This window comes from Meles meles, chromosome 4 (genome assembly GCF_922984935.1).
Source record: "Meles meles chromosome 4, mMelMel3.1 paternal haplotype, whole genome shotgun sequence".
Taxonomy (NCBI): domain Eukaryota; kingdom Metazoa; phylum Chordata; class Mammalia; order Carnivora; family Mustelidae; genus Meles; species Meles meles.
In genome coordinates this window covers 81,521,355-81,545,204 of record NC_060069.1, presented here as the reverse complement: position 1 = coordinate 81,545,204, position 23,850 = coordinate 81,521,355, and the positions used below count along the sequence as shown (strand labels likewise).

At 39.9% G+C, this 23,850-nt stretch overlaps 1 protein-coding gene across 5 annotated transcripts; it reads right to left on the bottom strand.

The window, feature by feature from the left end:
* Nucleotides 1-733: 733 nt before the first annotated feature.
* On the bottom strand, nt 734-23,730 carry C4H3orf33 (chromosome 4 C3orf33 homolog). 5 transcript variants are annotated; one of them, XM_046001933.1, is made up of 5 exons: nt 23,598-23,728; nt 21,010-21,069; nt 16,355-16,502; nt 15,522-15,682; nt 734-1,058 (listed from the first exon to the last, which is right to left on the bottom strand). In XM_046001933.1, the coding sequence occupies exons 1-5, from the start codon at nt 23,709-23,711 to the stop codon at nt 1,017-1,019; spliced, it is 525 nt and encodes a 174-aa protein (XP_045857889.1). In that variant the 5' UTR covers nt 23,712-23,728; the 3' UTR covers nt 734-1,016. The 5 variants fall into 5 exon arrangements, with proteins under 5 accessions (XP_045857889.1, XP_045857890.1, XP_045857887.1 ...); XM_046001934.1 differs by lacking the exon at nt 734-1,058 and adding an exon at nt 5,560-6,037; XM_046001931.1 differs by lacking the exon at nt 734-1,058 and adding an exon at nt 9,959-10,760 and having other exon boundaries at nt 23,533-23,730.
* Nucleotides 23,731-23,850: the final 120 nt, after the last annotated feature.

Here is a 23,850-nt window from a genome sequence, read left to right as displayed (position 1 = left end):
TGAGCAAAAATCAAGAGTCTGCCACTTAACTGACTAAAACATCCAGTCGCCCCAAAGCACTCCATTTTTAAGTGGGCTATTCATATTTTTTCTAGAACAAGTCTATATAATTGTTTCTCCTTTCTATACGAAATATCAAAGATATTACAAGCAGGGGCGCCTGGCCAGCTCAGTCAGTAGAACATGTGGGTCTTGATATTAGGCTTGTGGATTGGAGCTCCACACTGGGTATAGAGATTACTTAAAAATAAAAATCGTAAAAAAAATACATACATTACAAGCAAATGCACTTTTCACCTTACAAATAAGGAGATACAGGCTAAACTGTCAAACTCAAACAAGAGCTTGAACTAGATACTGGAATTCTGAACTCCAGGTTCCCTCCTATATAGTATCTTGGCAAAATAATCTAGCCTATCATGGCTAGGTGAAGACAAAATAGAATTGTGCCTGTCTAGATGAAGTCCTTCAATTCAATTAAGATTTCCTTATAACCCAGTTATACTTCTTAAAAGATGTTCAGTTCCCACCACAAAATGAATATTTTTTTTAAGTGAATACTTTTTTTTTTAAGTACATTTTTTTTTAGTAATCTCTATACCCAAAGTGGGACTCACAATCACAACCCCGAGATCAAGAGTCGAATGCTGTTCCCAAAGAGCTAGCCAGGCACCCCAGAATGAGTACTTTTTTTAAAGGCAGAAAGCATGCTTAATTAAAGTGAACTTTATTTTCTCTTTTCCTGCAATTTGTTTCATTGTTTTCTCCTGGTGGTTGGGGGGTGGGGGATGGGGCAAGGAATAAAGTATTCTAGAGGCAACAATAGTGTCAGAGGACAGAGCTCCCTCTCCTTCCTCCTAAGAGCTTCACAACTCAGCTTTGTGAGTTTTGTTTCCAGAAAGACCTCCCACAGAGCCAGTATCTACAACTTGCAAGATGGTCAAAGCCTGCTGGGCAGGACCAACATAACTGAAGTACTTTCTTGCGCCCAGGAAACTTTGGATTACGTATTTTCATTATGGAATATATTGTACTGTTAAAAACATTCCTGCAGAATCCTATAATATAATTAAGAGAAAAATGTATCTTCATAATCTATCCAATTGTGGATCAGCCATATACAGCAATCATTATCATAGACATTGAACAAAAGCTTACACAAATGAGCAAATTGTTCTGTGAAGGAAAAAATGAAAAAAACGGTAAGCCAGAATGCAATTTCTAAAGCTTTGAAAGCTGAGGAGAAGGCAATTTACACCATAAGGAAAATTCTCTTATTTCTGTACGATTTGGAATCCTAATATGGTACACCCTTTCTGATTACTAACACCTGTTTTTTCTTAAACCAGAAGACAAATGTTTAGGTTTGTCCACACAAACATAGTAAAAGGAAAAACTGCATTTTAAAAACCATATGTTGGGGCACCTGGGTCGTTCAGTGGATTAAAGCCTCTGCCTTCAGCTCCGGTCACGATCCCATAGTCCTGGAATCAAGCCCCGCATGGGGTTCTCTGCTCTGCGGAAGCCTGCTTCCTCCTCTCTCTCTCTCTCTGCCTGCCTCTCTGCCTACTTGTGATTTCTGTCTGCAAATAAATAAATAAAATCTTTAAATAAAAATAAATAAATAAAAACCATATGTTAGTTTTGTTTCATTTGTTTAAATATTTATACTAAATATGTAACTAGAGGGCTTGGTTTGCCCAAAATAAGTATCATTTTCAAATCTGACAAATTTAAAAAATGTTCTTTCAGGGGCACCTGGGTGGCTCAGTGGGTTAAAGCCTCTGCCTTTGGCTCAAGTCATGATCCCAGAGTCCTGGGATCGAGCCCCGCATCGGGCTCTCTGCTCTGCGGGAGCCTGCTTCCTCCTCTCTCTCTCTGCCTGCCTCTCTGCCTACTTGTGATCTCTGTCTGCTAAATAAATAAATATTTTTTTTAAAAAAAAGAATAATTTAATTTAAAAATATTAATTAAAAAATAATTTAATTTAAAAAATGTAATTTGAATGGAAGTTAAAGTTCTTTCAGGGGCACCTGGGTGGCCCAGTTGTTAAGCTTCTGCCTTTGGTTCAGGTCATGATCCCAGGGTCCTGGGATCGAGCCCCACATCAGGCTCCCTGCTCCACGGGAGGCCTGCTTCTCCCTCTCCTACTCCTTCTGCTGTGTTCCCTCTCTCACTGTGTCTCTGCCAAATAAATAAATAAAATCTTTAAAAAAAAAAAGTTCTTTCAGAACACTGAAGGCAAATTAATTTTCACAGTGTAGGATCATAAGATGTATAGAGGAAAATCAGACTGGAAAAATAGGTTCTGGTCAAAATAAGTAGGCGACAGGAATGGTTCACTTCATTCTTTTTCTTTCTTTCTTTTTTTTTTTTTTAAGTCATCTCTATACCCAACCTGGGGCTTGAACCTACAACCCTGAGATCGAGTCGCACACTCTACCAACTGAGACAGCCAGACACCCCAGTCTACTTCATTCTTTATTTCGTTCCTTTGTTTAACAAATATTCAGAGTTCCCAATGAGCAAGAAACTGGGTAAATGCTGTGGAGAAAGCAGAAATGCTCCAAAATTTATAAAGTATGGCTTGAGCTATTCTAATAGTTCTAGCACTAATTTCTCAATTTCATCGCTCAAGTATCTACAAGCTTTGTTTTGATACCCAAAACAAAAGAGAAAATAGAAGTAATTATCCCAATACCTCAATTTTTTAAAAAATATTTTATTTATTTATTTGACAGAGATCACAAGTAGACAGAGAGGCAGGCAGAGAGAGAGGAGGAAGCAGGCTCCCCGCAGAGCAGAGAGCCTGATGCAGGGCTGGATCCCAGGACCCTGGATTCATGACCTGAGCTGAAGGCAGAGGCTTTAACCCACTGAGCCACCTAGGCACTGCCCCCCATACCTCAATTTTTAAAAAACCCTACCTCTGTCTGAATTACTTGTTCTCCTCACTTTAGTTATGGAAATCTTTTCATCAGGCCTCCTCAAAAGAGTGCTTTTAGAAAATGAGATCTGCAGTGATTTTCAGTAACCCATATACTTTTGCACTGAAAAACAGAACACATATTCAAATATATTTATAACATGCAAAATAATTAACAAACAACACTTATCTCTGCTATGTGCAATGCGCTGGATAGATTTTATTCTCTTCTGTTTTTCTTAGCCCAACATGGGGCTTGAGCCCAGAACCCCAAAATCAAGAGTTGCATGCTCTACCACTAAGCCAACCCAAGGTGCCCCTATCCTGTTATTTTTTTCTTTCTTTCAATTGCTAGTGGCAACTCATTAGATTGACTTCACATCTCACTAATTGCTCATGGCCAATAGTTGAAAAACACCGCTCCCAGTCTGTCCTTTAGAAATGAAGAAGCAAAGCAGTAGTGCTCAGAATAGAAACATGGTCAACAGTGCACACCTTCTGTCCAGCAAATTGATAGATCTTAAAGCCATCCAGAATTAAGTCTCTGGGACAAAAAAAGTCCTGTGATTGCTCAACCCTTTGACCATGAAGGCACATCCCCTGTGGAGGATAAGGAAAAATCTTCTGGGGAACGGAGCTGGAGCATCCAGACAGACTGACCAAGAAATTCACACACTGCAGGACTGGGAGTCATCCTTGTCCAGCTGAATAAGACATATGCTATGAACTCCTGACATCCTATTTTCCCTCCACATTATGTACTGGGTGCATGGACATTTGGCCTTGTGCTTCCAAATCATGGAGATTTACTCTGGACCAGACCAAAAAGAATTCATATCACTCAAAAATACCAAGCTAGGGCATGCTCTTAATTCCTAGCTGAATATCACCTTCTTTCCTGAAGAATACTGAACTGTGGAATCGTATCTCACTCCAATTCCACTTCATCATAGTTTGCAAAACTATCTAGCTAATTGATGGCATCTTCTGCTGTTTTCTATCATTGATACCATTTTCTTCTATTTTAATATTTGATATTTTGATGTAATTTGAATGGAAGTTAAAAGAATGAGCTCAATGGCCATCTTGAAACAGAAGTAGAGTTGGTTCATTTTAAAGCTTTTATTACTACTTCACTTTTAAAGTTCTGTTCTTAATATTTTTAATAATTTTTCAATTTTTAAAAAATAAGGTCTATACCCAAGATAGGGCTTGAGCTCATGACCCCAATATCAAGAGTCACAGCTCTAGGGGTACCTGGTTGGCTCAGTGGGGTAAGCATCTGCCTTTGGCTCTGGTCATGATCTCAGGGTCCTGGGATCGAGACCTATATCAGTGGAGAGCCTGCTTCCTCCTCTCTCTCTGCCTGCCTCTCTGCCTACTTGTGATCTCTGTCTGTCAAATCAATAAACAAAATCTTTTAAAAAAAAACCTATTAAAAAAAAGTCACATGCTCTATTGACTTGAGTCAGCAAGGCGCCCCCTGTTCTTAATATTTTAATTTTTAATCTTGCATTTTTAATTTTCTTCAGTCTTCTTATAAATTTGCGTTACTTGGGGAAAGTGGGTCGCTCAGTTGGTTAAGCATCTGCCTTCAGCTCAGGTCATGATCCCAGGGTCCTGGGATAGAGCCCGGCATCAGGCTCCCTGCTCAGCAGAGAAATCTGCTTCTCTCTTTCCCTCTGGCCCTCCACCTGCTTGTGCTCTCGTTCTCTCAAATGAATAAATAAAATCTTTTTCAAAAATTTGCATTACTTTCTCCCTGTGACTTGCCTTCATTGAAACAGTTGCATGGTAATGGCATTAGGGAAGCTCCAAACCTCTGATGGGATTCAGGACACACTATCCCAAAAATGGCATCTTGGCAGAGTGAACATTTTATGCTGAAGGAGTCTGGGAAAACAGCCGGAGTAGGAAGGTCTTTTTGATCTCCCTCCCTTGCCCTTCCTCCCTGAAACTGATAATAAAATCCTCCAAAAAGAAGTGCCTTCCCTACAGCTGGAGGTCTGTTTCTTCAGGTCTTTATTTCCTTATGTAAGTTCTCATGTCACATAAAACTTGTATTAAATCAATTTATATCCTTTTCTCCTATTACTCTGTCTTTATCAGTTTAATTTTCAGACCCAGCCAGGAACCCAAAGAAGGTAGAGGAAAATTTTCCTCCCCACACCACAAAGACGAGTCTGGAAACCATATCCACCCCAGCTACCCCAGCAGTAGCTGGGCTCCTTAGTATATCTGCCATCCCTATTAATGGTGGCTTAAGTAATAACCATTCTGCTGGTGCCCTAGAATTCGGAAGTGCTGGTGTTTCTTGGCTTCCTGAATCATGCTGTTTCTTTGAAAAGTCACTGTTCAAATCAATGCCCTATACAACCATTGGATTTAGGGCAAACTGTCAACAATATGCCCCTTGACAACACATGGAGACTCAAATCTCAAAGATGCAAATGTAGGGGAGCAAAATATATCACCCCAAAATACGGCTCTTCAGCTTAAGGATTATTATCTTGAGCTGGGTTTTTTTGTTGTTTTGTTTTGTTTTTAAGATTTTATTTATTTATTTGTCAAAGAGAGAGAGCATAGCAGGGGGAGCAGCAGAGAGAGAAGCAGGATTCCCGCTGAGCAAGGAGCCCTCAATACCAGGACCCTTGTGTCATGACCTGAGCCAAAGGTAGATGCTTAACTGACAGAGCCACCCAAGCACCCCTTAAGCTGGTTATTTGTAAGAAACTGCAGAGATAAGAGAAGTTCTAAAAACCAGGTAAAAGTTACTCTTTTGTAAGAACAATTTACATTTATAAGGGAAATCTCCATTTGTAAAGGTCTCTCTCTCTCTCTGTGTGTGTGTGTGTGTGTGTCTCTCTCTGAAAAACAACCTTACCCTTGTTTACTGTGCCTTTCAGGGTAACTTCTCATAACTGGCCTCCCCGTCCCGGAACATTTTCTAGCCTTTAGCTGGAGATGTTACTTAAGGGGATAGCCATTTCGGGAGTTACTCAGTTTTCCTTGGTATCTCCCAGGTATATAGGAGGTATACATGTTATTAAACTTCTCTTTTGTTTTTCTTCTGTTAGTCTGTCTTGTTACAGGTGTGTATCAGCCAAGCACCTAGAAGAGTAGAGGGAAAATTGTTTTCCTTTCCCCCTACAAACTTCACCTTGATGAGTAACCAAATGATGCTGGAGAAATCCAGAAGATAAAATTCTTAGCACATTATCTGCTTGCTTCAGATGTGGTTAATTCTCCTAAGCAGGTTTTGCAAATGTACCAGGCCAGTATGAGGTACTGACTGGGATCTTTACTATTCTCAGTTACCTGAGAGAGCAGGAATAAATAAGAGATGATGAGGTAATGTTAGGGTTTGGAGCAAACAGTCAAGAAAGAATTCTTGAGATGTCTTCAATGCAAAAAGGTGGTTTTATTAAAGCAAGGGGATAGAACCGTGGGCAGAAAGAGCAGCACTAAGGTAGTGAGGGGGTGGTAATTATATATTTTCAAGTTTGGAGTGGGGATAGGGACATTTTAAATCTATAGGGAATTTTGGAAGGTTTCCAGGACCTTGATGGGGCTAGCCATTGTTAGGAAAAGGGCATTTATTACTGTCTAGTAAAACCTTAGTCCTGAGATCCTTCAGATGTGTATCAGTGGACTATATGCCTAGGAGATAATTGCCAACATATATCTTGGCGGGGTAGAGATAGAGGATAAAGTTTCCAAAGGGATTTTTATATGTTAAATAAGACTTACAGGATCCTGGAAGTGAGGATAATGTTAAACCAAGATTGCCTTTTGCCCTTAGCAAGGTATTAACGTCAAGGCAGCTGATTTCCTAGAGGAATGTCACTCTGCCTGTTTCAAGGACTTGTTAATGGGCTGTAAGTAGTAAGAAAATTTCATTTTTTTTTTCATTTGCCTTTGTTTCTCATTATCAAGAAATAGCAGAACTATTGAGATCAGTGGCCCTGATTTCTCTTTGAGTCAACTTTTTTAAAAATGGCATTTCTGGCAGCAGATTCCCCAGGCTTTCCCAGTGGTGAGAAAGACGAAGCTGATTTAGGTTTCAGGACCAAAAAGAATAAGAGGTCTTTTTTTTTTTTTTTAAGATTTTATTGATTCATTTGACAGACAGAGATCACAAGTAAGCAGAGCGGCAGGCAGAGAGAGAGAGGAGGAAGCAGGCTACCTGCTGAGCAGAGAGCCCAATGCGGGGCTCAATCCCAGGACCCTGAGATCATGACCTGAGCTGAAGGCAGAGGCTTTAACCCACTGAGCCACCCAGATGCCCCAAGAGGTCTTGGAATAAGGAAGAGTTGAACAGTTAGAATTTGTGGAGTAGCAACCATCCTCTCCCTCTCCTGTTCACACAGGGGAGGAAGATTTGACATTAGCACTTCACTCCCTCTTCCGTAAGACTGAGAACGCCATATATCCTGTTTCCACTAAATTAGGAAATAGTGATTATCTCTTTTCTGATGTTTGCTAAGCTACGGAGCCTTCTAGCACTTCATTTACCTGAGACAAGGAGAAAGAAGCATGATCAAAAGAGCGAAGCAAGAGAGAGTGCCTGGAGAATCACCTACATTCTCACCACTTAGTCTGAGGATACATGAGTTTCCAGGGTGCCGGGGTGGCTCAGGCAATTGAGCGGCTGAGGCCCAGGTCATGATCTCAGGGTCCTGGAATTGAGCCCCACGTTAGCATCAGGCCCCCCACTCAGCCAAGAGTCAGCCTCTCCCTCTGCCCAATCCCCAACTCATACACACACATGAGTTCTCGCTCTCAGATGAATAAAATCGTTAAAAAAAAAAAATGCACGAGTTTCCTGTAACTTGAATCGACATCATGGAAAGTGGCAGGACTGAAGTCAACTTGTAATACTCCCAACACATACCCATGAGTGGAGTGATTAAGCCCCGTCACATTCCACAATTAAACTTATATGTCCTTCCCATCCCAGGTGGTGGGGATCCAAGAGTAAAAGGCTGTGGACTAAATAGCCTTGGGAGTTAAGGAGGTAGGGAGAGAAAGAGGTAAGAATCTCTCAAGCCAGGGGACTATGATAGGGAGCCCCTACAGAACCCTCAAGGAATAACCATGACCAAATGTGCTGGAGAAGAACCAGCATTTGGACACCTGTCTCATGAATGGAACTAACAAATGTCAACACAAAAAAGAGAAATGTAAGCAAAATGTAAGGAGACTTCAGTTGTGTGTTTTCTCTCTCTAGATGTTGTGGAAATATGCTTTTAGCTGCCAAATAACAACAGTGCTGGATCATATATGTATGGGAATAGTTTTCACTCTTCTCCCAAGTTTTGTCCACCATTAATTATGAGAAAGCTAATGTTGCTTTCAACATTTCATAATAAGAAGTATGACTAGAAAATGATAAATAAATAAAACCCAAAATAGGAAATGTGAGTCTAAAAGAATATAGATTGAAAGGGGCCATAAGAAATCCAATCATTTAGAAAAAACTGTAAGAACCAAATTTATTGGATAGAAATATATTTTTTAAAAAAATAAACAGGTCTAGATACCCAGGATACTGAAAGGAAAGAAGGGCAAGGGAAAAGGGCAGCCATAGATCCTGTTGTTTTGAAGATAGGAAATCAAGATGTAAATCCTTTATTTGAGAAAGGCAAAAAAAAACTTGGGCTTTGGTTAGAAATTCTGCCTAAATTTAGGACTTTTCTGTATTTTTCAGATGACCATATTATAACTGTCTCATATAAAAAAGATCTTGCTTCTATAACTAAATAGTTCACTTTGTCCTTGGACGATCAAACAAGCTATCTACAAGAAAGACCAGAGACAAAAGCCAGAAAAGCAGACCTTGTTGACCCTGAAGAAAGCTGCTGGCGAATGGGATTCCTCCTAGCCTTCAAGTATGTGTTAATACTGCTACTACCTAAGTGGAGAACAAGAACATTCCGAAAATGGTGACTGCACACAACAGGAGTCCCGCTGGTCTACTTTTCTTGTCTATCTTGTCCCTAAAATCATGGTTCCCCTACCGACTATAATCAAGGCAAAGGTTAGAACAAGTCATTTCATCTAGTCCACAAAAAGACCTGTACCAGCTTCACTTTCACATAGCTTATCTGGAAAGACAATGGTGCAGGGACTGCGTTGGCAGAGGTCATCAGAACTGATTACAGTGATAACTGTGATGAGATCTGACATCACCGGGAGGTAAACCAGGAAAGCAGCAGGCCCGTGAGCTTGCCACAGAACTAGTTTTAAATGTACTCTGTTAACTTCTCTGTTGAGAGAAATAGAACATCCTCTTAAAACAAGAAAAGTTATTGAGGCATGAGACCCAGGGAATAAAAGATAGGATATAACATTCTATCCTACCCCAAAGGCGATGAAATAAAATCACAAGAACAAAAATCTGTGGCAGGTTTGAGGCCTTACTAAAAATAAATGTTGTTTCATTAGGAAATGTTGGGAAATCTACTTTATGTTTTCACCAGCAGTCAGGGAGCAGCAATAAGCTTCTCATGATGTATGACTGATTCTAACAGGTGTCAACTCTTTGGACTATGTGGTACCTCTGACACTGTCAGCATCACAGATCATTAAGAGAACCTTCTATAAACATGGTGGATGTTCGTGGATTATCACTGGTGTTATAAAAGAAGCCTGCAGTGTTAGGATGATTTTAGCAGCAAGTATATGTGTATATCAGATCCTCAGACCAACTCAAACTAGCTTTAAAAACAAAGAAATTTACCATGTTACATGAGGAACTGGGGTTTAAGATACTTCAAAGATTGGCTACTTTAGGGGCTCAACAATGCCCTGAGCATTCCTATTCTTTCTATTGTGGGGGCTGCCATCCTCAGCACATTGCTTTTCGTCCTTATAATTATCCTCACAATTCTGTCTGTTGTTCATCTAACAACAAGTAGAAATTAGCCATTCCTTATTACTAAAAACGGGTTTAGTGACCTTCTCGTGTAGCTTTGCCCCACATTCATAGGTAGTTAGAAAGCAGTTAGGGGGAAAAAGTAGCCTCAGGCATGATGTATAAAGAGTTTATTACAAGTAATCAAAATTGATAAAATTGGAAAAGTCAACAAATACTCTCTTTCAACAAAAATTAAATATGGATACCGAAAATAACTAAAATAACAGCGTCCAACAGTTAAACTCGCTCTTCAAATATTAGCACTACAGGTATACATCCTTTATCCTAGTGACTTTATAGAGTATTTCATTTTTCCTAAAAGCATATTACATTAATTACAACTTGCTTAAATTATTCTATTACATTTAGAACAATCATCTCTTAAATATTTAAATACCGTCAGAGTGCAACTTAGATCATTCAGAGAAATTTCCATTTCAACTCAATGAAAACATCTATAGATTTACATATTTTACTCTTTTCTGAGTGGGTCACCTCCAGACCCCTTGGAATAGTTCACCCTTTTTTACGAAAGTGTATGCGATTCATAAGTTCTCTGAACTTCAATATAAAGGAGTAGTTATTTATGTTGTCTTTCCATGTTTCATAAGTCTTTCTAAATTTCTCATAATAACTTTCTTTTTTCAAATTGAAATCTGATCCACTTTTTTTAAAATAACTGTCTTTTTTCCATATTTCTCTCCAGGAGCCTTTGAATTTTTCCAAATAACTTTCTTCAGATTCTTCCTTCCATATTCCTTCTCTTTTTTTTAAGGCTGTTAATTCAGCTTTAAGTAAGTTTCTGTGAATTGTCCAATAGATTTTAGAATCATAGTCTAGCCCTTTAACAAGAACAGTTTTGCCAAGGCCTCTTCTCAAAATTTCTTCATTCAGATTCACACTAAAATACCTACCCTTGAATTTAAAAAAAACACAGACCAATTACTAAAGAAAATTGCTACTGTACCTATAACATCTTCACTTTGTATTTATTTATTTAAATTAAATAATCATGCAGGGGCTCCTGGGTGGCTCAGTCAGTTAAGTGTCTGCCTTTGGCTCTGGTGGTGATCCCAGAGTTCTGGGATGGAGCCCCACATTGGTCTCCCTGCTCAGTGGGGAGTCTGCTGCTCCCCCTACCTCTCCACCCACCCCTTGTGCTATCTCTCTCGAGCTCTCTCTCTCTCAAACACATACATAAAATCTTTTAAAAAAATAAATCAGGGGTGCCTGGGTGGCTCGGTGGGTTAAAGCCTCTGCCTTCGGCTCAGGTCATGATCCTAGGGTCCTGGGATGGAGCTCCGCATCGGGCTCTTTGCTCAGTGGGGAGCCTGCTTCCCTCTCTCTCTCTCTGCCTGCCTCTCTGCCTACCTGTAATCTCTGTCTGTCAAACAAATAAATAAATAAAATCATAAAAAAAATCAATCAATCAATTAATTAATTTAATTAAATCATCATTCAGAGGGGCACCTGGGTGGCTCCGTGGGTTAAGCACCCAGCTCTTGATTTTGGCTCAGGTCATGATCTCAGGGTCTTAATATCTAGCCCTGCATCGGGCTCCGAGCTCAGTGCAGTCTGTGAGATTCTCTCTCTCCCACACCCTCTGCCTCTCCCTTCCCTTCACACGTTCTCTCTTTCTCTAAAATAAACAGATAAATAAAATCTTAAAAATAAAAAAAATCAGTCATTTAGCAACTTATCCTCCAAAGCCAAAAAACATAAAGCAAAGGGCTCTCTAAGAACTTAAAACAGCTAACACTAAATCCAAGAATTTCATTACTAGGAGAGATACTTGTTCAAAGTCAATTGCTTCTTTTATTTATCTTTTTAAAAAGATTTTATTTATTTATTTGAGAGAGAGAGTGCGGGAGCACACGAGCAGGGGGAGGGGCAGAAGGAGAAGCAGACTTCCCACCGAGCAGGGAGCCTAAACCAGGACTGGATCCCAGGACTCTGAGATCATGACCTGAGCAGAAGGCAGCCTTTTAACTGACTTGAGTCACCTGGGCACATCTTAATTGCCTCTTTTGTAACATACAGTTCCCCACAAACTCAATGGTCTTCTAACCCAAAGAGATGTAAAAGTAATAAAGTATAAAAAGCGGTTTTGGTTTGTTTGCTGTTTGGGGGAAAGGAGCACACAAAATAAGCAAAACAACAGAAGGCCATAGCAAAAGAAACTAAAAACACACAAATGCAAATTGAACTGAATCATCACTGAACTGTTAGATTAGGTTTCAGAATTCCAGTGTGTAAGAAGATGCTGGCATGTAAATACATTTTTTATTTTTTTTAATATTGTATTTATGTATTTATTTGACAGGCAGAGATCACAATTAGGCAGAGAGGCAGGCAGAGAGAGGAAGGGAAGCAGGCTCATCGCTGAGCAGAGAGCCCGATGCGGGGCTCGATCCCAGAATCCTGGGATCCTGACCTGAGCTGAAGGCAGAGGCTTTAACCCACTGAGCTACCCAGGCCCCCCAAATACATTTTTTGAAGACTTCCCACAAAATAATTTTTACATGAAAAATAGGCCTGGACCTTGCATCTTCCTCCTTTAGGAAATTTCCTTCAAGGAAAACCTCACTTCTAAATGAAACTGGATAAATGGGATTTTTTCCTACTAATTTACAGTATAAAGGAGATCCTGCTGGGGATGCTGGTTGGCTCAGTTAGTAGACCTAAGACTCTTGAGCTTGGAGTTGTGGGTTTGAGTCCCATGTTGGTTGTAGAGATTACTTAATTTTTTTTAAATCTTAAAATTTAAAAAAAAAAAAAAAAGGAGATCCTGCTTAGCATTTATATAGTCCTTATGGGATTTTAACCTAATGAGATTAATTTTTTTTTTAAGATTTTATTTTATTTATTTGACAGAGAGAGAGAGAGATCAAAGTAGGCAGAGAGGCAGGCAGAGAGAGAGGAGGAAGCAGGCTCCCTGCGGAGCAGAGAGCCTGACGCGGGGCTCGATCCCAGGACCCTGAGACCATGACCTGAGCCGAAGGCAGCGACTTAATCCACTGAGCCACCCAGGCGCCCCCTAATGAGATTAATTTTAACATTAATAATTTAATAGCTTTCTTAGTTAAGTACTTCACAATTAAATTCTAAAAACGCGAAAACTCCAGGTTTCAAGTAAGAGACATTTTTAGGACCTTCGTAAGGAACAAAGTAACCTTTTTTCCCTTAAATGCAGTAAGTTTTGGTCATAATAATGAGTTAATAAATACAGTCTTAAAGGATTTATCATATTTTTCTCAATCTTTTAAATTATAAGAGCTCATTCCCTTAAACCAAATTCAGAATAACTAAAATGCAATCTCACACATTAGTAAATTCAACAGATGTAAATTAACACAGCATGCATATACTGCATAGTTGGGACACCTAGGAAGCAATATAAGCTAAGGTATTTAAGGCGAAGTATGAGCTCAGGAGCCAGAAAGAGTTGGGTTGAATACAGGCTCTTCCACTTGGTTACCCTGAATTCCATCTATAAATGGGAGTAAAAACAATGACTCCATAGGGTGGCTTTGAGGATAAATAAAATATACTTCTCAATTTAAAAGCAAAGATAATGTTTTCTTAATGAAAAAAATTTATTTTTATTTTTATTTTTTATAATTTATTTTATTTATTTATTTTTAAATATTTTATTTATGGAGCACCTGGGTCAGTTAAGCATCTGCCTTAGGCTCAGGTCATGATCTCAGGGTCCTGAGATCAAGCCTCCTGTCAGGCTCCCAGCTCAGCAGGGAGTCTGAGTCTCCTTCAGTTCCTCCCCCCTTCATAGGCATGTGCTCTCTCTCTCAAATAAAGAGAATCTTTAAAAAATATTTTGAAAAAGATTTTATTTATTTATATGAGAGAGAGCATGTATCACAAGGGCCAGCAGAGGGAGGGACAGAGGGAAGAGAGAATATCAAGTAGACTCCCCACTGAGTGCTTAACCCAATGCCTGCCTTGATCTCATGACCCTGAGCTCATGACCTGAGCAGAAATCAGGAGTTAGGCACTTAACCTACTGAGCCACCCAAGCTCCCAACATTTTTTTTATTTTTAAGTATCTGTACACCAAGTGTGGGGATCTAATTCATGATCCCAAGATCAAGAGTCACATGCTAAGGGTGCCTGGGTGGCTCAGTGGGTTCAAGACTTTGCCTTAGGCTCAGGTCATGATCTCAGAGTCCTGAGACTGAGCTGCGCATCGGGTTCTCTGCTCAGTGGGGAGTCTGCTTCCCCCTCTCTCTCTGCCTGCCTCTCTGCCTACTTGTGATCTCTGTCAAAAAAATAAATAAAATATTTTTAAAAAGTATTGAATCTTTTAAAAAAAAAGAGTCACATGCTCTACCAACTGAGCCAGCCAGGTGCCTGGAGAAGATAATATTTTTGTAAGGCCTTTGGCATCTTTATATATTTTGCATTACCAGCTTACTTTTTATTTTTCTAAAAAAGATTTTATTTGTAAGTAATCTCTATACCCAATGTGGGGCCTGAACTCACAACTCTGAGATTAAGAGTTGCATGCTCCATTGACTGAGCCAGCCATGGATCCCTACCAGCTTACTTTTAACTCTAAGACACTTCAACCAATCAGTGTTGGATAATTCTTATTTTGAAAGAACTGCATATGACCTGGACATACAGAACTTAATGGGTTTCATTAGGCTTCCTATCAATAGTTCAAAAAGCTCGAAGAATTCAAAATGGTTACAGTTTTAATCCCTTTAATGTGAGGTTATTTTTTCCTTCAGATTATTTTTGTTTGTTATATAATAAGGGACTTTATTTGTTTATTTTAAAGGTTTTATTTATTAATCTGACAGAGAGACAGAGAGCAAGAAAGGAAACACAAGCAGGGAGAGTGGGAGAGGGAGAAGCCGGCTTCCCGCTGAGCAGGGAGCCTGATGCAGGGCTCGACCCCAGGATCCTAGGGCCATCACCTGAGCCGAAGGCAGAGGCTTAACGACTGAGCCACCCAGGTGCCCCAATAAGGGACTTAAAGAGTAAGAAAACTGTCCTTCATCCTGTCATAACACTTTACCTACTTAATTTTCTACATTCTTTTTTCAGTAATCGTCCACCAAAAGCCTGAAGTAAGGCTCCTGCAAGGACTCAGGGCAGAGACACAGGGACACTGATGAAGCTCCATGGCATCCCCAGTTACACAGTGGCCATGGTCAGTCATAATGGTAGGAAAACTCTGAGGCAAAGTCTATAGTTGACTGATTACTGATCATAAATAGCACTTAAATATTCTCGACTTTACAGTTCAGAGACTGAACACTATTTACTTCAGAAAACACCCCTGCTCTTAGTAGTTTCTAGCTGACAGGGCTCACTCAACAAGCAGTTTCTAATAACAAGGGCGATACACTATACTCATGTATAAGTAAATGTGTAAAGATAATCCTCAAATGAGCAATGTCCAAAGTCATTAATAATTTTAGGGTTCTTTCATGTTCTTAATTTTCCATTTTTTCTATAATAAACATATAAATAATATTTAATAACAAAACATATATATGAAACACCTGGTTCACTATACATGATCACTATGAGTAGCAGTTAAGGAAGACAAAAATTCAGTCTCATTGTAGATTCAAAATTCTAATTAATGATGGTTCTGAACAAATAAAAAGAATAAAATATTGTTCATGATTTCTTCACACTACTTACCTTATTCACTAGAAGATAGCAAAAGAGCACTGACTTCTCCTTTCCAAGAAGTTGAAACCGTAGCAATTGGGAAGGTTTTAACTCTTTTTGTAACCACATCTTCCCAGTTTCAGTGAGTTCTACTCCTGCCAGTTTAACCAGCAGAACACCACAGGGCTCTTCTAAAAAGGTTAGACAGAAAATTGTCTAGCTTTAATATCATGTTGCAAAAGCAAATTTCAAAGTCACATGCCCCCGTAAAACAACTAAATATACTATGTTTCTTTACAAACACCCAGACTCTCTAAATGTAGATCTATTTCTACCTGTATTCAACTTTTCTTTTAAAGCAACCGAAGCATGTAACATATGGAATAATGTAAAAAACCCATTTCAGTAAGCTCCAGAACAGGATGGAGAAGCCATTATTAACGAATGCATATATGGCAATTTACAGTGCTGTCTCAGCATGACCTCTGGAAGCAGGTTCTACTTAATAGCATCCCCAGAATTGTGCAGTGTACAGCCTGGTGACTTTGCTGCCTGAGCCCTGAAAAGTCATCACTATTTCAGAGAGAAGAGATTTAAATTATGACAACATAATATAACTGTTGCTCAATTATTTGTGGAAAGAATGCATAAACGCTTGAATGAAATCCTGAATGGTGGAATAAAAAAAGGAAGGGGGGGGGAGAAAATCTGAAGCCAAATTAAATAGTCCCTTGTATTTAAAGCCAAGAGTTTGTACTTTCCATCATAAAGTTACTAAAACTTAAAATGACATTTTTTGCTATTTTACAAATGACTTCTAATTAACAAATATTAAAATAGTCTTATTCTTGCACTCTACTTACTTTTCCATGAAGATATGATAGGTAAAGTAATAGGAATATGCTCAATTTCTAAGCCATTCTCAGTTATTCGGCGTAATCGTCCACGTAGTTTAACATTCTTTCGTATAAATTCTACTGGAATATCTGAAGAACTTGTAAATTTTGATGTCTGTTGATTTATAAAAAAATACATAACATTTTATTATTATTTTCACTTTAAATTATGTCAGATTGTCATCTAAACATTTAATAAGAAGATATAACCACTGAAAATTTTTAATTTTGTCCTTAATTTTATATTAATATTTTACTTATGATTTTAATCGAAGTGTTGGGGGCGGGGAGCACCTGGCTGGCTCTGTTGGTGGAGCATGTAACTCTTGGCCTTGGGGTTGTGGGTTCGAGCCCCACACTGGTTACAGAGATTATTTAAAAATAAAATCTTTGGAGAAAAAAAAAACTGAATACTAAAAGTGAGAGTATTTTAAAAGATCCTGACAACTAGGATGATGGGATAAAATGTAAAAGTCTTCCCCTGCACTCGCCAAAACTAATGTAGGATAGAAGAGAATAAACTAATTGTAAGATATATGAAAAAGATAAAGAACTTTTAGTTCACTGTGAACTCAAAATGATATGAAAGTGTGACAAGTCTACAAAAAAAAAGTACAAACTCCCTCTCCTCTTCACTCCTCACTGCTCCCCACCAACTTCAAACACCAAGCAACATTGGATCCCAAATGGAACAGGATGCCAAACAAGATATAAGGAAGAGATTGTTCTAGATCAGGCCGTAATGGGATATACTGTGCTCTCCTCGTACCACATCTCATAAAAGACTTCAACGACAAACTACAACAAAACTAGAAGACGAGAGGGGCGCCTGGGTGGCTCAGTGGATTAAGCCTCTGCCTTCGGCTCAGGTCATGATCCCGGGGTCCTGGGATCGAGCCCCGCATCGGGCTCTCTGCTCCGCAGGGAGCCTGCTTCCTCCTCTCTCCCTGCCTGCCTCTCTGCCTACTTGTGATTTCTCTCTGTCAAATAAATAAAATATTTAAAAAAAAAAAAAAAAAAAAAAAACTAGAAGACGAGAAAGAAGATGATAAAGTGCCTGGAAACCACATCACATGAGAAAACCAAGACTTCCCAAGAAGGGAAGACTTAAAAGTAGAGAGGGTCATTAAAGATGTCTCCAATTACTAACTATCTATCCCTTTTTAATTTTAGGTGTTTTCATTGAGGATATACATAAAAAGATCTAAGAGTGCCTTGGTGTTTGGAGTTTTAGAAATTATTAAGGAGCTAAGGGAAGAAACTGAAATAGAACCCATGATCCTGTTCTCAAGGAATTCACCATCTATGTGAGGAACCTTTAAAGGCAGACCCCATTGCATCTACCTTTTCTGCATCCAATAATCTCTCAATAGCAGAAAGTGCAGTGCTATGTTTCTGTAACATAACAGGCAGTATCTGGGAGATGAACTAACAATATACATAAAACCAGAATACAACTGCAAAGCAATATATAAATAGATTTAAGATAAGCAATATATAAGTGGGCCCCTGGGTGGCTCAGTCAGTTGGGCATCTGCCTTCAGCTCAGGTCATGATCCCAGGGGCCTGGGATCCAGCGCCACATCAGGCTCTCTGCTTGGCGAGGAGCCTGCTTCTCCCTTCCCTCTGCCTGCCACTACCCTTGCTTATGCTCTCTCTCTCTGTCAAATAAATAAATAAAGTCTTAAAGAAAAAAAAAAAGATAAAGTATAAGTGCTAAAGGGTTCAGCTGCCTGGAGGGTTCAGTTGGTTAAGCATCTGATTTTGGCTCCGGTCATGGTCTCAGGGTCATGAGATTGAGCCTCCAGTCAGGCTCCACGCTGGGCATGGAGCCTGATAAAGATTCTCTTTCTCCCACTCCCTTTACCCCTCCCCCCATTCACTCTCTCTCAAATAAGTAAATAAAGTCATAAATGCTAAAGGCTCAAAAGTGGAAAGAATAAGAAGATCTGAGGGAGACATGTGTAAAACAATTGAATTCTAAACTTGTGATAAACATCCTGCTCTCTAGAAGAGGCAGAAAGATGATGCCACTAACAAGAACACTGTCCCTAAGTCTGAGATGGAGAAGGAAGTGTCCTAAAGGCAAAGAGACAAAAGCTGGAAGCACTATGAAACGAAAATAATAAGTGTTTCAAATTCAGGAAGATGAAATTTGGAATCCAGTTCTGCCACATACTAGCTGGATGAAAATTACTTAACTTCGAGTATCCATCTCCTCCGTCCATAAAATTAGGTGTAAGAACACCTCTTTCAGGGCACCTGGACGGCTTAGTTGGCTGAGCATTTGACTCTTGATTTTGCCTCAGGTCATGGTCTCAGGGTCATTGCATCAAGCCCCATGTCAGGCTCTGTGCTCAGTGGGGAGTCTGCTTGAGATTCTCTCTCTCCCCTACTCTCTAAATAAATAAACAAACAAACAAACAAATAAATAATTTTTTAAAAATACCTGTTTCAAATGATTATTTTAAGTATTAAATGAAATTATGTATCTCAAGTGCTTAGCACAGTACTGAACTCAACCATCATTTTTTATTTTTTAAATATGAAATTTGGACTTGTCTACCAGTAGCTGAAAGAATATGAGAGGTTGGTAAACTCAGGAGGAGGGAAAAGGGGAGGAAATACAAAAAGAAAGCTGAAGGGGAGCTATTAGGTTCCCTCTGTGGCAGGACTTTGGTTGGCTAATGCATTATCTGTTCCCAAGCCTCTTTCTTTTGTTATCATGTCTGTAAGGGATGGAAAACCTAAAAGGTCACTTTCCCAACCTCCTTTCCACCTAGAGGTGGCCATATGATAAAAGGATGTAAGCAAAAGTCTACTGAAGGCTTTTGGTAAAACTTTTGTTTTCTTGATAAAAAGGAAAACATGTGGCTGGCACCTTCCTTTTCCCTCTTCTTCTGCTTGAAAGTGAATATGCTATTTGGAGTTACAGCAGCCATTCTGTGCCATGAGAATAGGCACAGAGAATCATACAGACCTAAACTCTCTGTCATTGACCCAGAGACCAATGCCAGCAGCATCCTACCTCCAGAAGTCTTTCGAAATGAGGGAAAAAAAGCCTTTAACTTGGTTAAACTACTGCTGCATGGGGTTTCTCCAGCTGTTACACAATAAAATTTTTTGCTCCCTAATGTACGAAAACATTCTTTTTCCACCTCCTTAGCTTGCTCTTCTCACCACTATTCACTATTTTCAAAACTTATAAAACCTAAGAAAAAAAGACACCAGAATTATGGTGTAAGATGAATAACTTCATAATATATTACTATTAATGAATAAGTAATTTGCATATATCACTAACATACCCAATATTGTATAACTTAGAACAATCTATAATTGATTTATGTCATTTTTAAGGGCTAACAAGAGAAGTAATCCCTCAGCATTATTTTTACCAAAATTCTTTTTTTAAGATTTTATTTATTTATTTGAAAGAGAGAGCTAGTGAGAGAGAACATGAGTGGGTTGAGGGGCAGAGGGAGAAGCAGACTCCTCACTGAGCAGGAAGCCCACTGCAGGGCTCAATCCCAGGATCCTGGGATCATGACCTGAACCAAAGACGGACGCTTATCCGACTGAGCCACCCAAGCGCCCCTTATTTTTACCTAAATTCTTAATCAGATCATTTAGTATTTTGACATTTTGAAACCTTCAAAATACAAATGTCATGGAACATAGATTGTAGGATAAAGAAAAAAGTGAAATGAAAAGAGCTAAAGCTTCAAAAGTTCCACTCTAAAAATATAAGCTAAATGTGAATGACTTACAAAATCATGGAGGTGTTAAAAGAAAAAAAAAACCTATTAGATTATTAGATATAAGGTTAAAAATGAGTTCAAGACACTTAATAAAAAATGGGATAAAAGTCTGACTTTGGAGTCAGAGGGAAAGGCAGGAGTTGGAAAAGATGTACTATAGTACAGTAAAGCTATGTAGTCAATGATAATATAAAACAATATAGAGATAATAAATGTAAAACATTAATATACACAGAAGCAATAAACTAATTCCAGACTGTAACATGACACTACAATTACACTCAGTGACAAGAATCAGTGACATCAAAAAAAATTAACAAAGCCTGAATTGTCAAAAGGATTCCATAATATTATTATTAAAACATCACTGAGAGGCCAAAAAATATGCTAACTGAAAATATAAATTATTTTTTCACATCACACTTCTTGCTCTATTCATTACACAGATCTTACAGATTGCTACAAATTGGAGAAAGAATAAATTATTCAGTGCTAAAGGACATAATTTGACTATAATCTAAAACCACTATACAAAACAGTTTTGAGACATGCCACAACATCTGAAATGCAAATTTAGTGATTGCAGCATTCTAGCCAACTAAATCCTTTACAGATTCCTTTTTAAGCATAAAGAAAAGTGATTATGGAAATACAGACCAGGCAATCACTTTCCATAAAATCCTGTGGATGTGTTGCTTTTAAACCAACATCTTAAAATAGATTTGTTGTTCTAAAATAGTATTTAAGACTTCTAATATGAATCACAAAATGATACAATGCTTGAGAGAAAAATGGCCCGCAAGTGAGAAGAAATTAACCGTCTCTTGCTTATCATAGTGCCTTCTTCATTTTTTAACTTACCATCCGAACACTTCTTAGAAGTAACACTGTTCCAGCTATGGCCATTACGGTGCTGATGTTCTTCAGAAAGAGATTAAATGATTAATTCTCATTAGTTGTTATTCATAATAGTAAAAGTACTCATTGGAAGGGGACCAAAAAGAAGACTGACCTCTCTATTAATTGTCCAAATAAGGCACATCCTTCAACTAATGGCCCATTTCTCATTAACTGCCCACCTACTCATTAATCTTCCTGCTTTTTCCCCAATCTGGCATGCACAGTAATTATATATGTAATATTGTATCATTCTCTATTGACTGTTCTTTTTAACCATGAATTCTTTAAATGCATGAATCAGTCTAATACTTCTTGAACAATGTCCACAGTAACTTGCAAAACCCTAAGTCTACAGTGGGAATGTAAATGTTTGGTAGAAAACTTTACCATCAAAAGCTTAAAATATAATACCTTAGATGTATATGTGGGAGAACAGTTGGGAAGAACTTATCAGTTTTTAAAGTGCTTCATTAGAAATAGACTGGGACACCTAGGTAGCTCAGTCAGTTAAGCATCTGCCTGCAGCTCAGGTCCTGATCTGGGACAAAGCCCCACAGGAATCTCTGCTCAGCAAGGACCCTTCTCCCTGTCCCTCTGCCTGCCGCTCCTCCTGCTTGTGCTTGCTCTCTCTCTGTCAAGCAGATTAGTAAGCAAAATCCTTAAAAAAAAAAACAAAACAAAAAAAAACAAAACACTGAAATAGACCTAAAAAGGTTTAATTAAAAAATAAGAACCTGAGACTCCCTCAACAAGCGTGATAATCTAACATGTTTTCCTTCAAGAAATACAACTAGGTAAGTAAGAAATGAAGCTGAAAATATACCCAAAGAAATGAAGATGCTAAGATTGCTCTTAGTGTTGAAGTAAAGCCACTTAGCTCCAACTCTGATCTTGCTCTAAACATCAGGCAAACATAAAACAAGGCAATGAAAACTTTGTGATTACGATCACATAATGCCTTTTATTTGTTCTGTGGATTTCCCATTTGTAGGGGAAAAAAGGAAATATACACAAAGATACACCCTGTGATTGGGATATTTGGAATAATGTATCCAAGTGCCAATTTTTTAAAGTTTTTTTTAAGATATTTTATTTATTTGATAGAGATCACAAGGAGGCAGAGAGGTAGGCAGAGAGACAGGAGGGAGCAGGCTGAGCAGGGAGCCCAGTGCGGGGCTCAATCCCAGAACCCTGAGATCATGACCTGAGCCGAAGGTGGATGCTTAATTGACTGAGCCACCCAGGCATCCCTCTATATGCCAGTTTAAACACTGTTTCCTCTCTCAATCTACTGAAGTCATTTTTTTTTTTTTAATTTGAAACAAACCATGCACCAAATTCTGCTTCACTGGAAGAAGCCAGGATTTGTCAATTAACACCTGTGTATCTATCATTCATTAATGCCACCAATACCTCTCTAGCACTTACTAAGTGGTAGGCAATATTCTAGGGGTAAGAGTTGTACTGGGGAAGGGAACAGCCATGGTCCCCGGCCTTGTGGGATATGACTGCAGAATCTTTGCACAAAACTGATGGTCCTACTCAACTTCTTAGAAGAATTTAACATAGTTACTCATTCTCTCTGAAAATATTCTAGGATACCTGGTTTTCCTGATTTTCCTCCTCCTCCTTCACTGTTTCTTCCCAATCTTTGCTGACCTCCTCCTTTTCCCAAACTCTAAATGCTAAGAGAATCCTTCAGGTCCCAGGTCTCAATTCTAGGATGTCAGCAACTCTTCTGACTTGTTCCAAGATGCCATCCAAGCTTTAAACACTAACTTGAGGTTTATGTGGTTCATTCCTAAAGTTCTATGTCCAGTTACGATCTCCCTTCAATGCCAGATTCCTATACCTGGTTGCCTAGATAACATCTAGAACTCGGTTTAGAATTCTAATAACCATCTTCAGGTTCACACACGTCCACCTTCAAGTTCACATGTCCAAAGAGTCCTCCAGATTTCCCCCAACAAATCACTGACTCCCAACTCCTCCACAGAAGCAACTTTGACCACCGTCCACCCCTTGATTCCTCTTTCTCTACCTTCCACCCCAAATCAATCACACCATCCTCTGGGGACTAGACACAATCTTGTGTCACCTAAGATGTCCCACTCTTGGTCGAACTCCAATGCCCTCTCACTTCATTAGAAACATAAGGCCTACAGGACCACGTGCCCATCCCCCACCCTTGGTCTCCTGTGCCTCGATGTCCTCTAATGCTGGGGGGGGGGGGGGGGTTGCCGCTGGCGCCCCACGCTGTGCTGCGTCTCAGGCTCTGAGGTGTCCCCGGGGCCCACCACGGTCCTAGCAGTAATTCGGCAGAGCTGGGCTCCTTGGCCCGCCGCGCCCATCCCACGCAGCCAGCCCAATCGGACTGCACTCCCCCCCCCCACCGCCTCCCGTCCCTCGCGACCCTGGCGAAGCGACCCTCCGCCCCGCCCGGGCACCCCGCGGTTCCACTGCGCGCGGCCTCCCGCAGCCCGCCTCCCTCAGGCTTGCTCCACGCGGCCCCGCGCCCACCGCCTGCCCGGCCGGCTGGTTTCCGGTACCCGGACGAGGCGCAGGTGGTCGTCGGCCCACTGCGAGACCCGCGCCACCACGTTGGGCGCCGCTCCGTCCCGATCCGTCGGCGGCGAGGCCGGGGCCACAGGCCGCCCCGCCATGTTCCCGGCTTCCCGCGAGCCAGCGGCGCGCTCCTCGGGCGGACGACAGGGGGCGCCGCGCTCCTCCGGCGGAGCGCGCGGATCCAGGCTCCCTGGGCTGTTGGGGGCGCAGCGCGCCTACCACAGCCGAGTCCTCGTC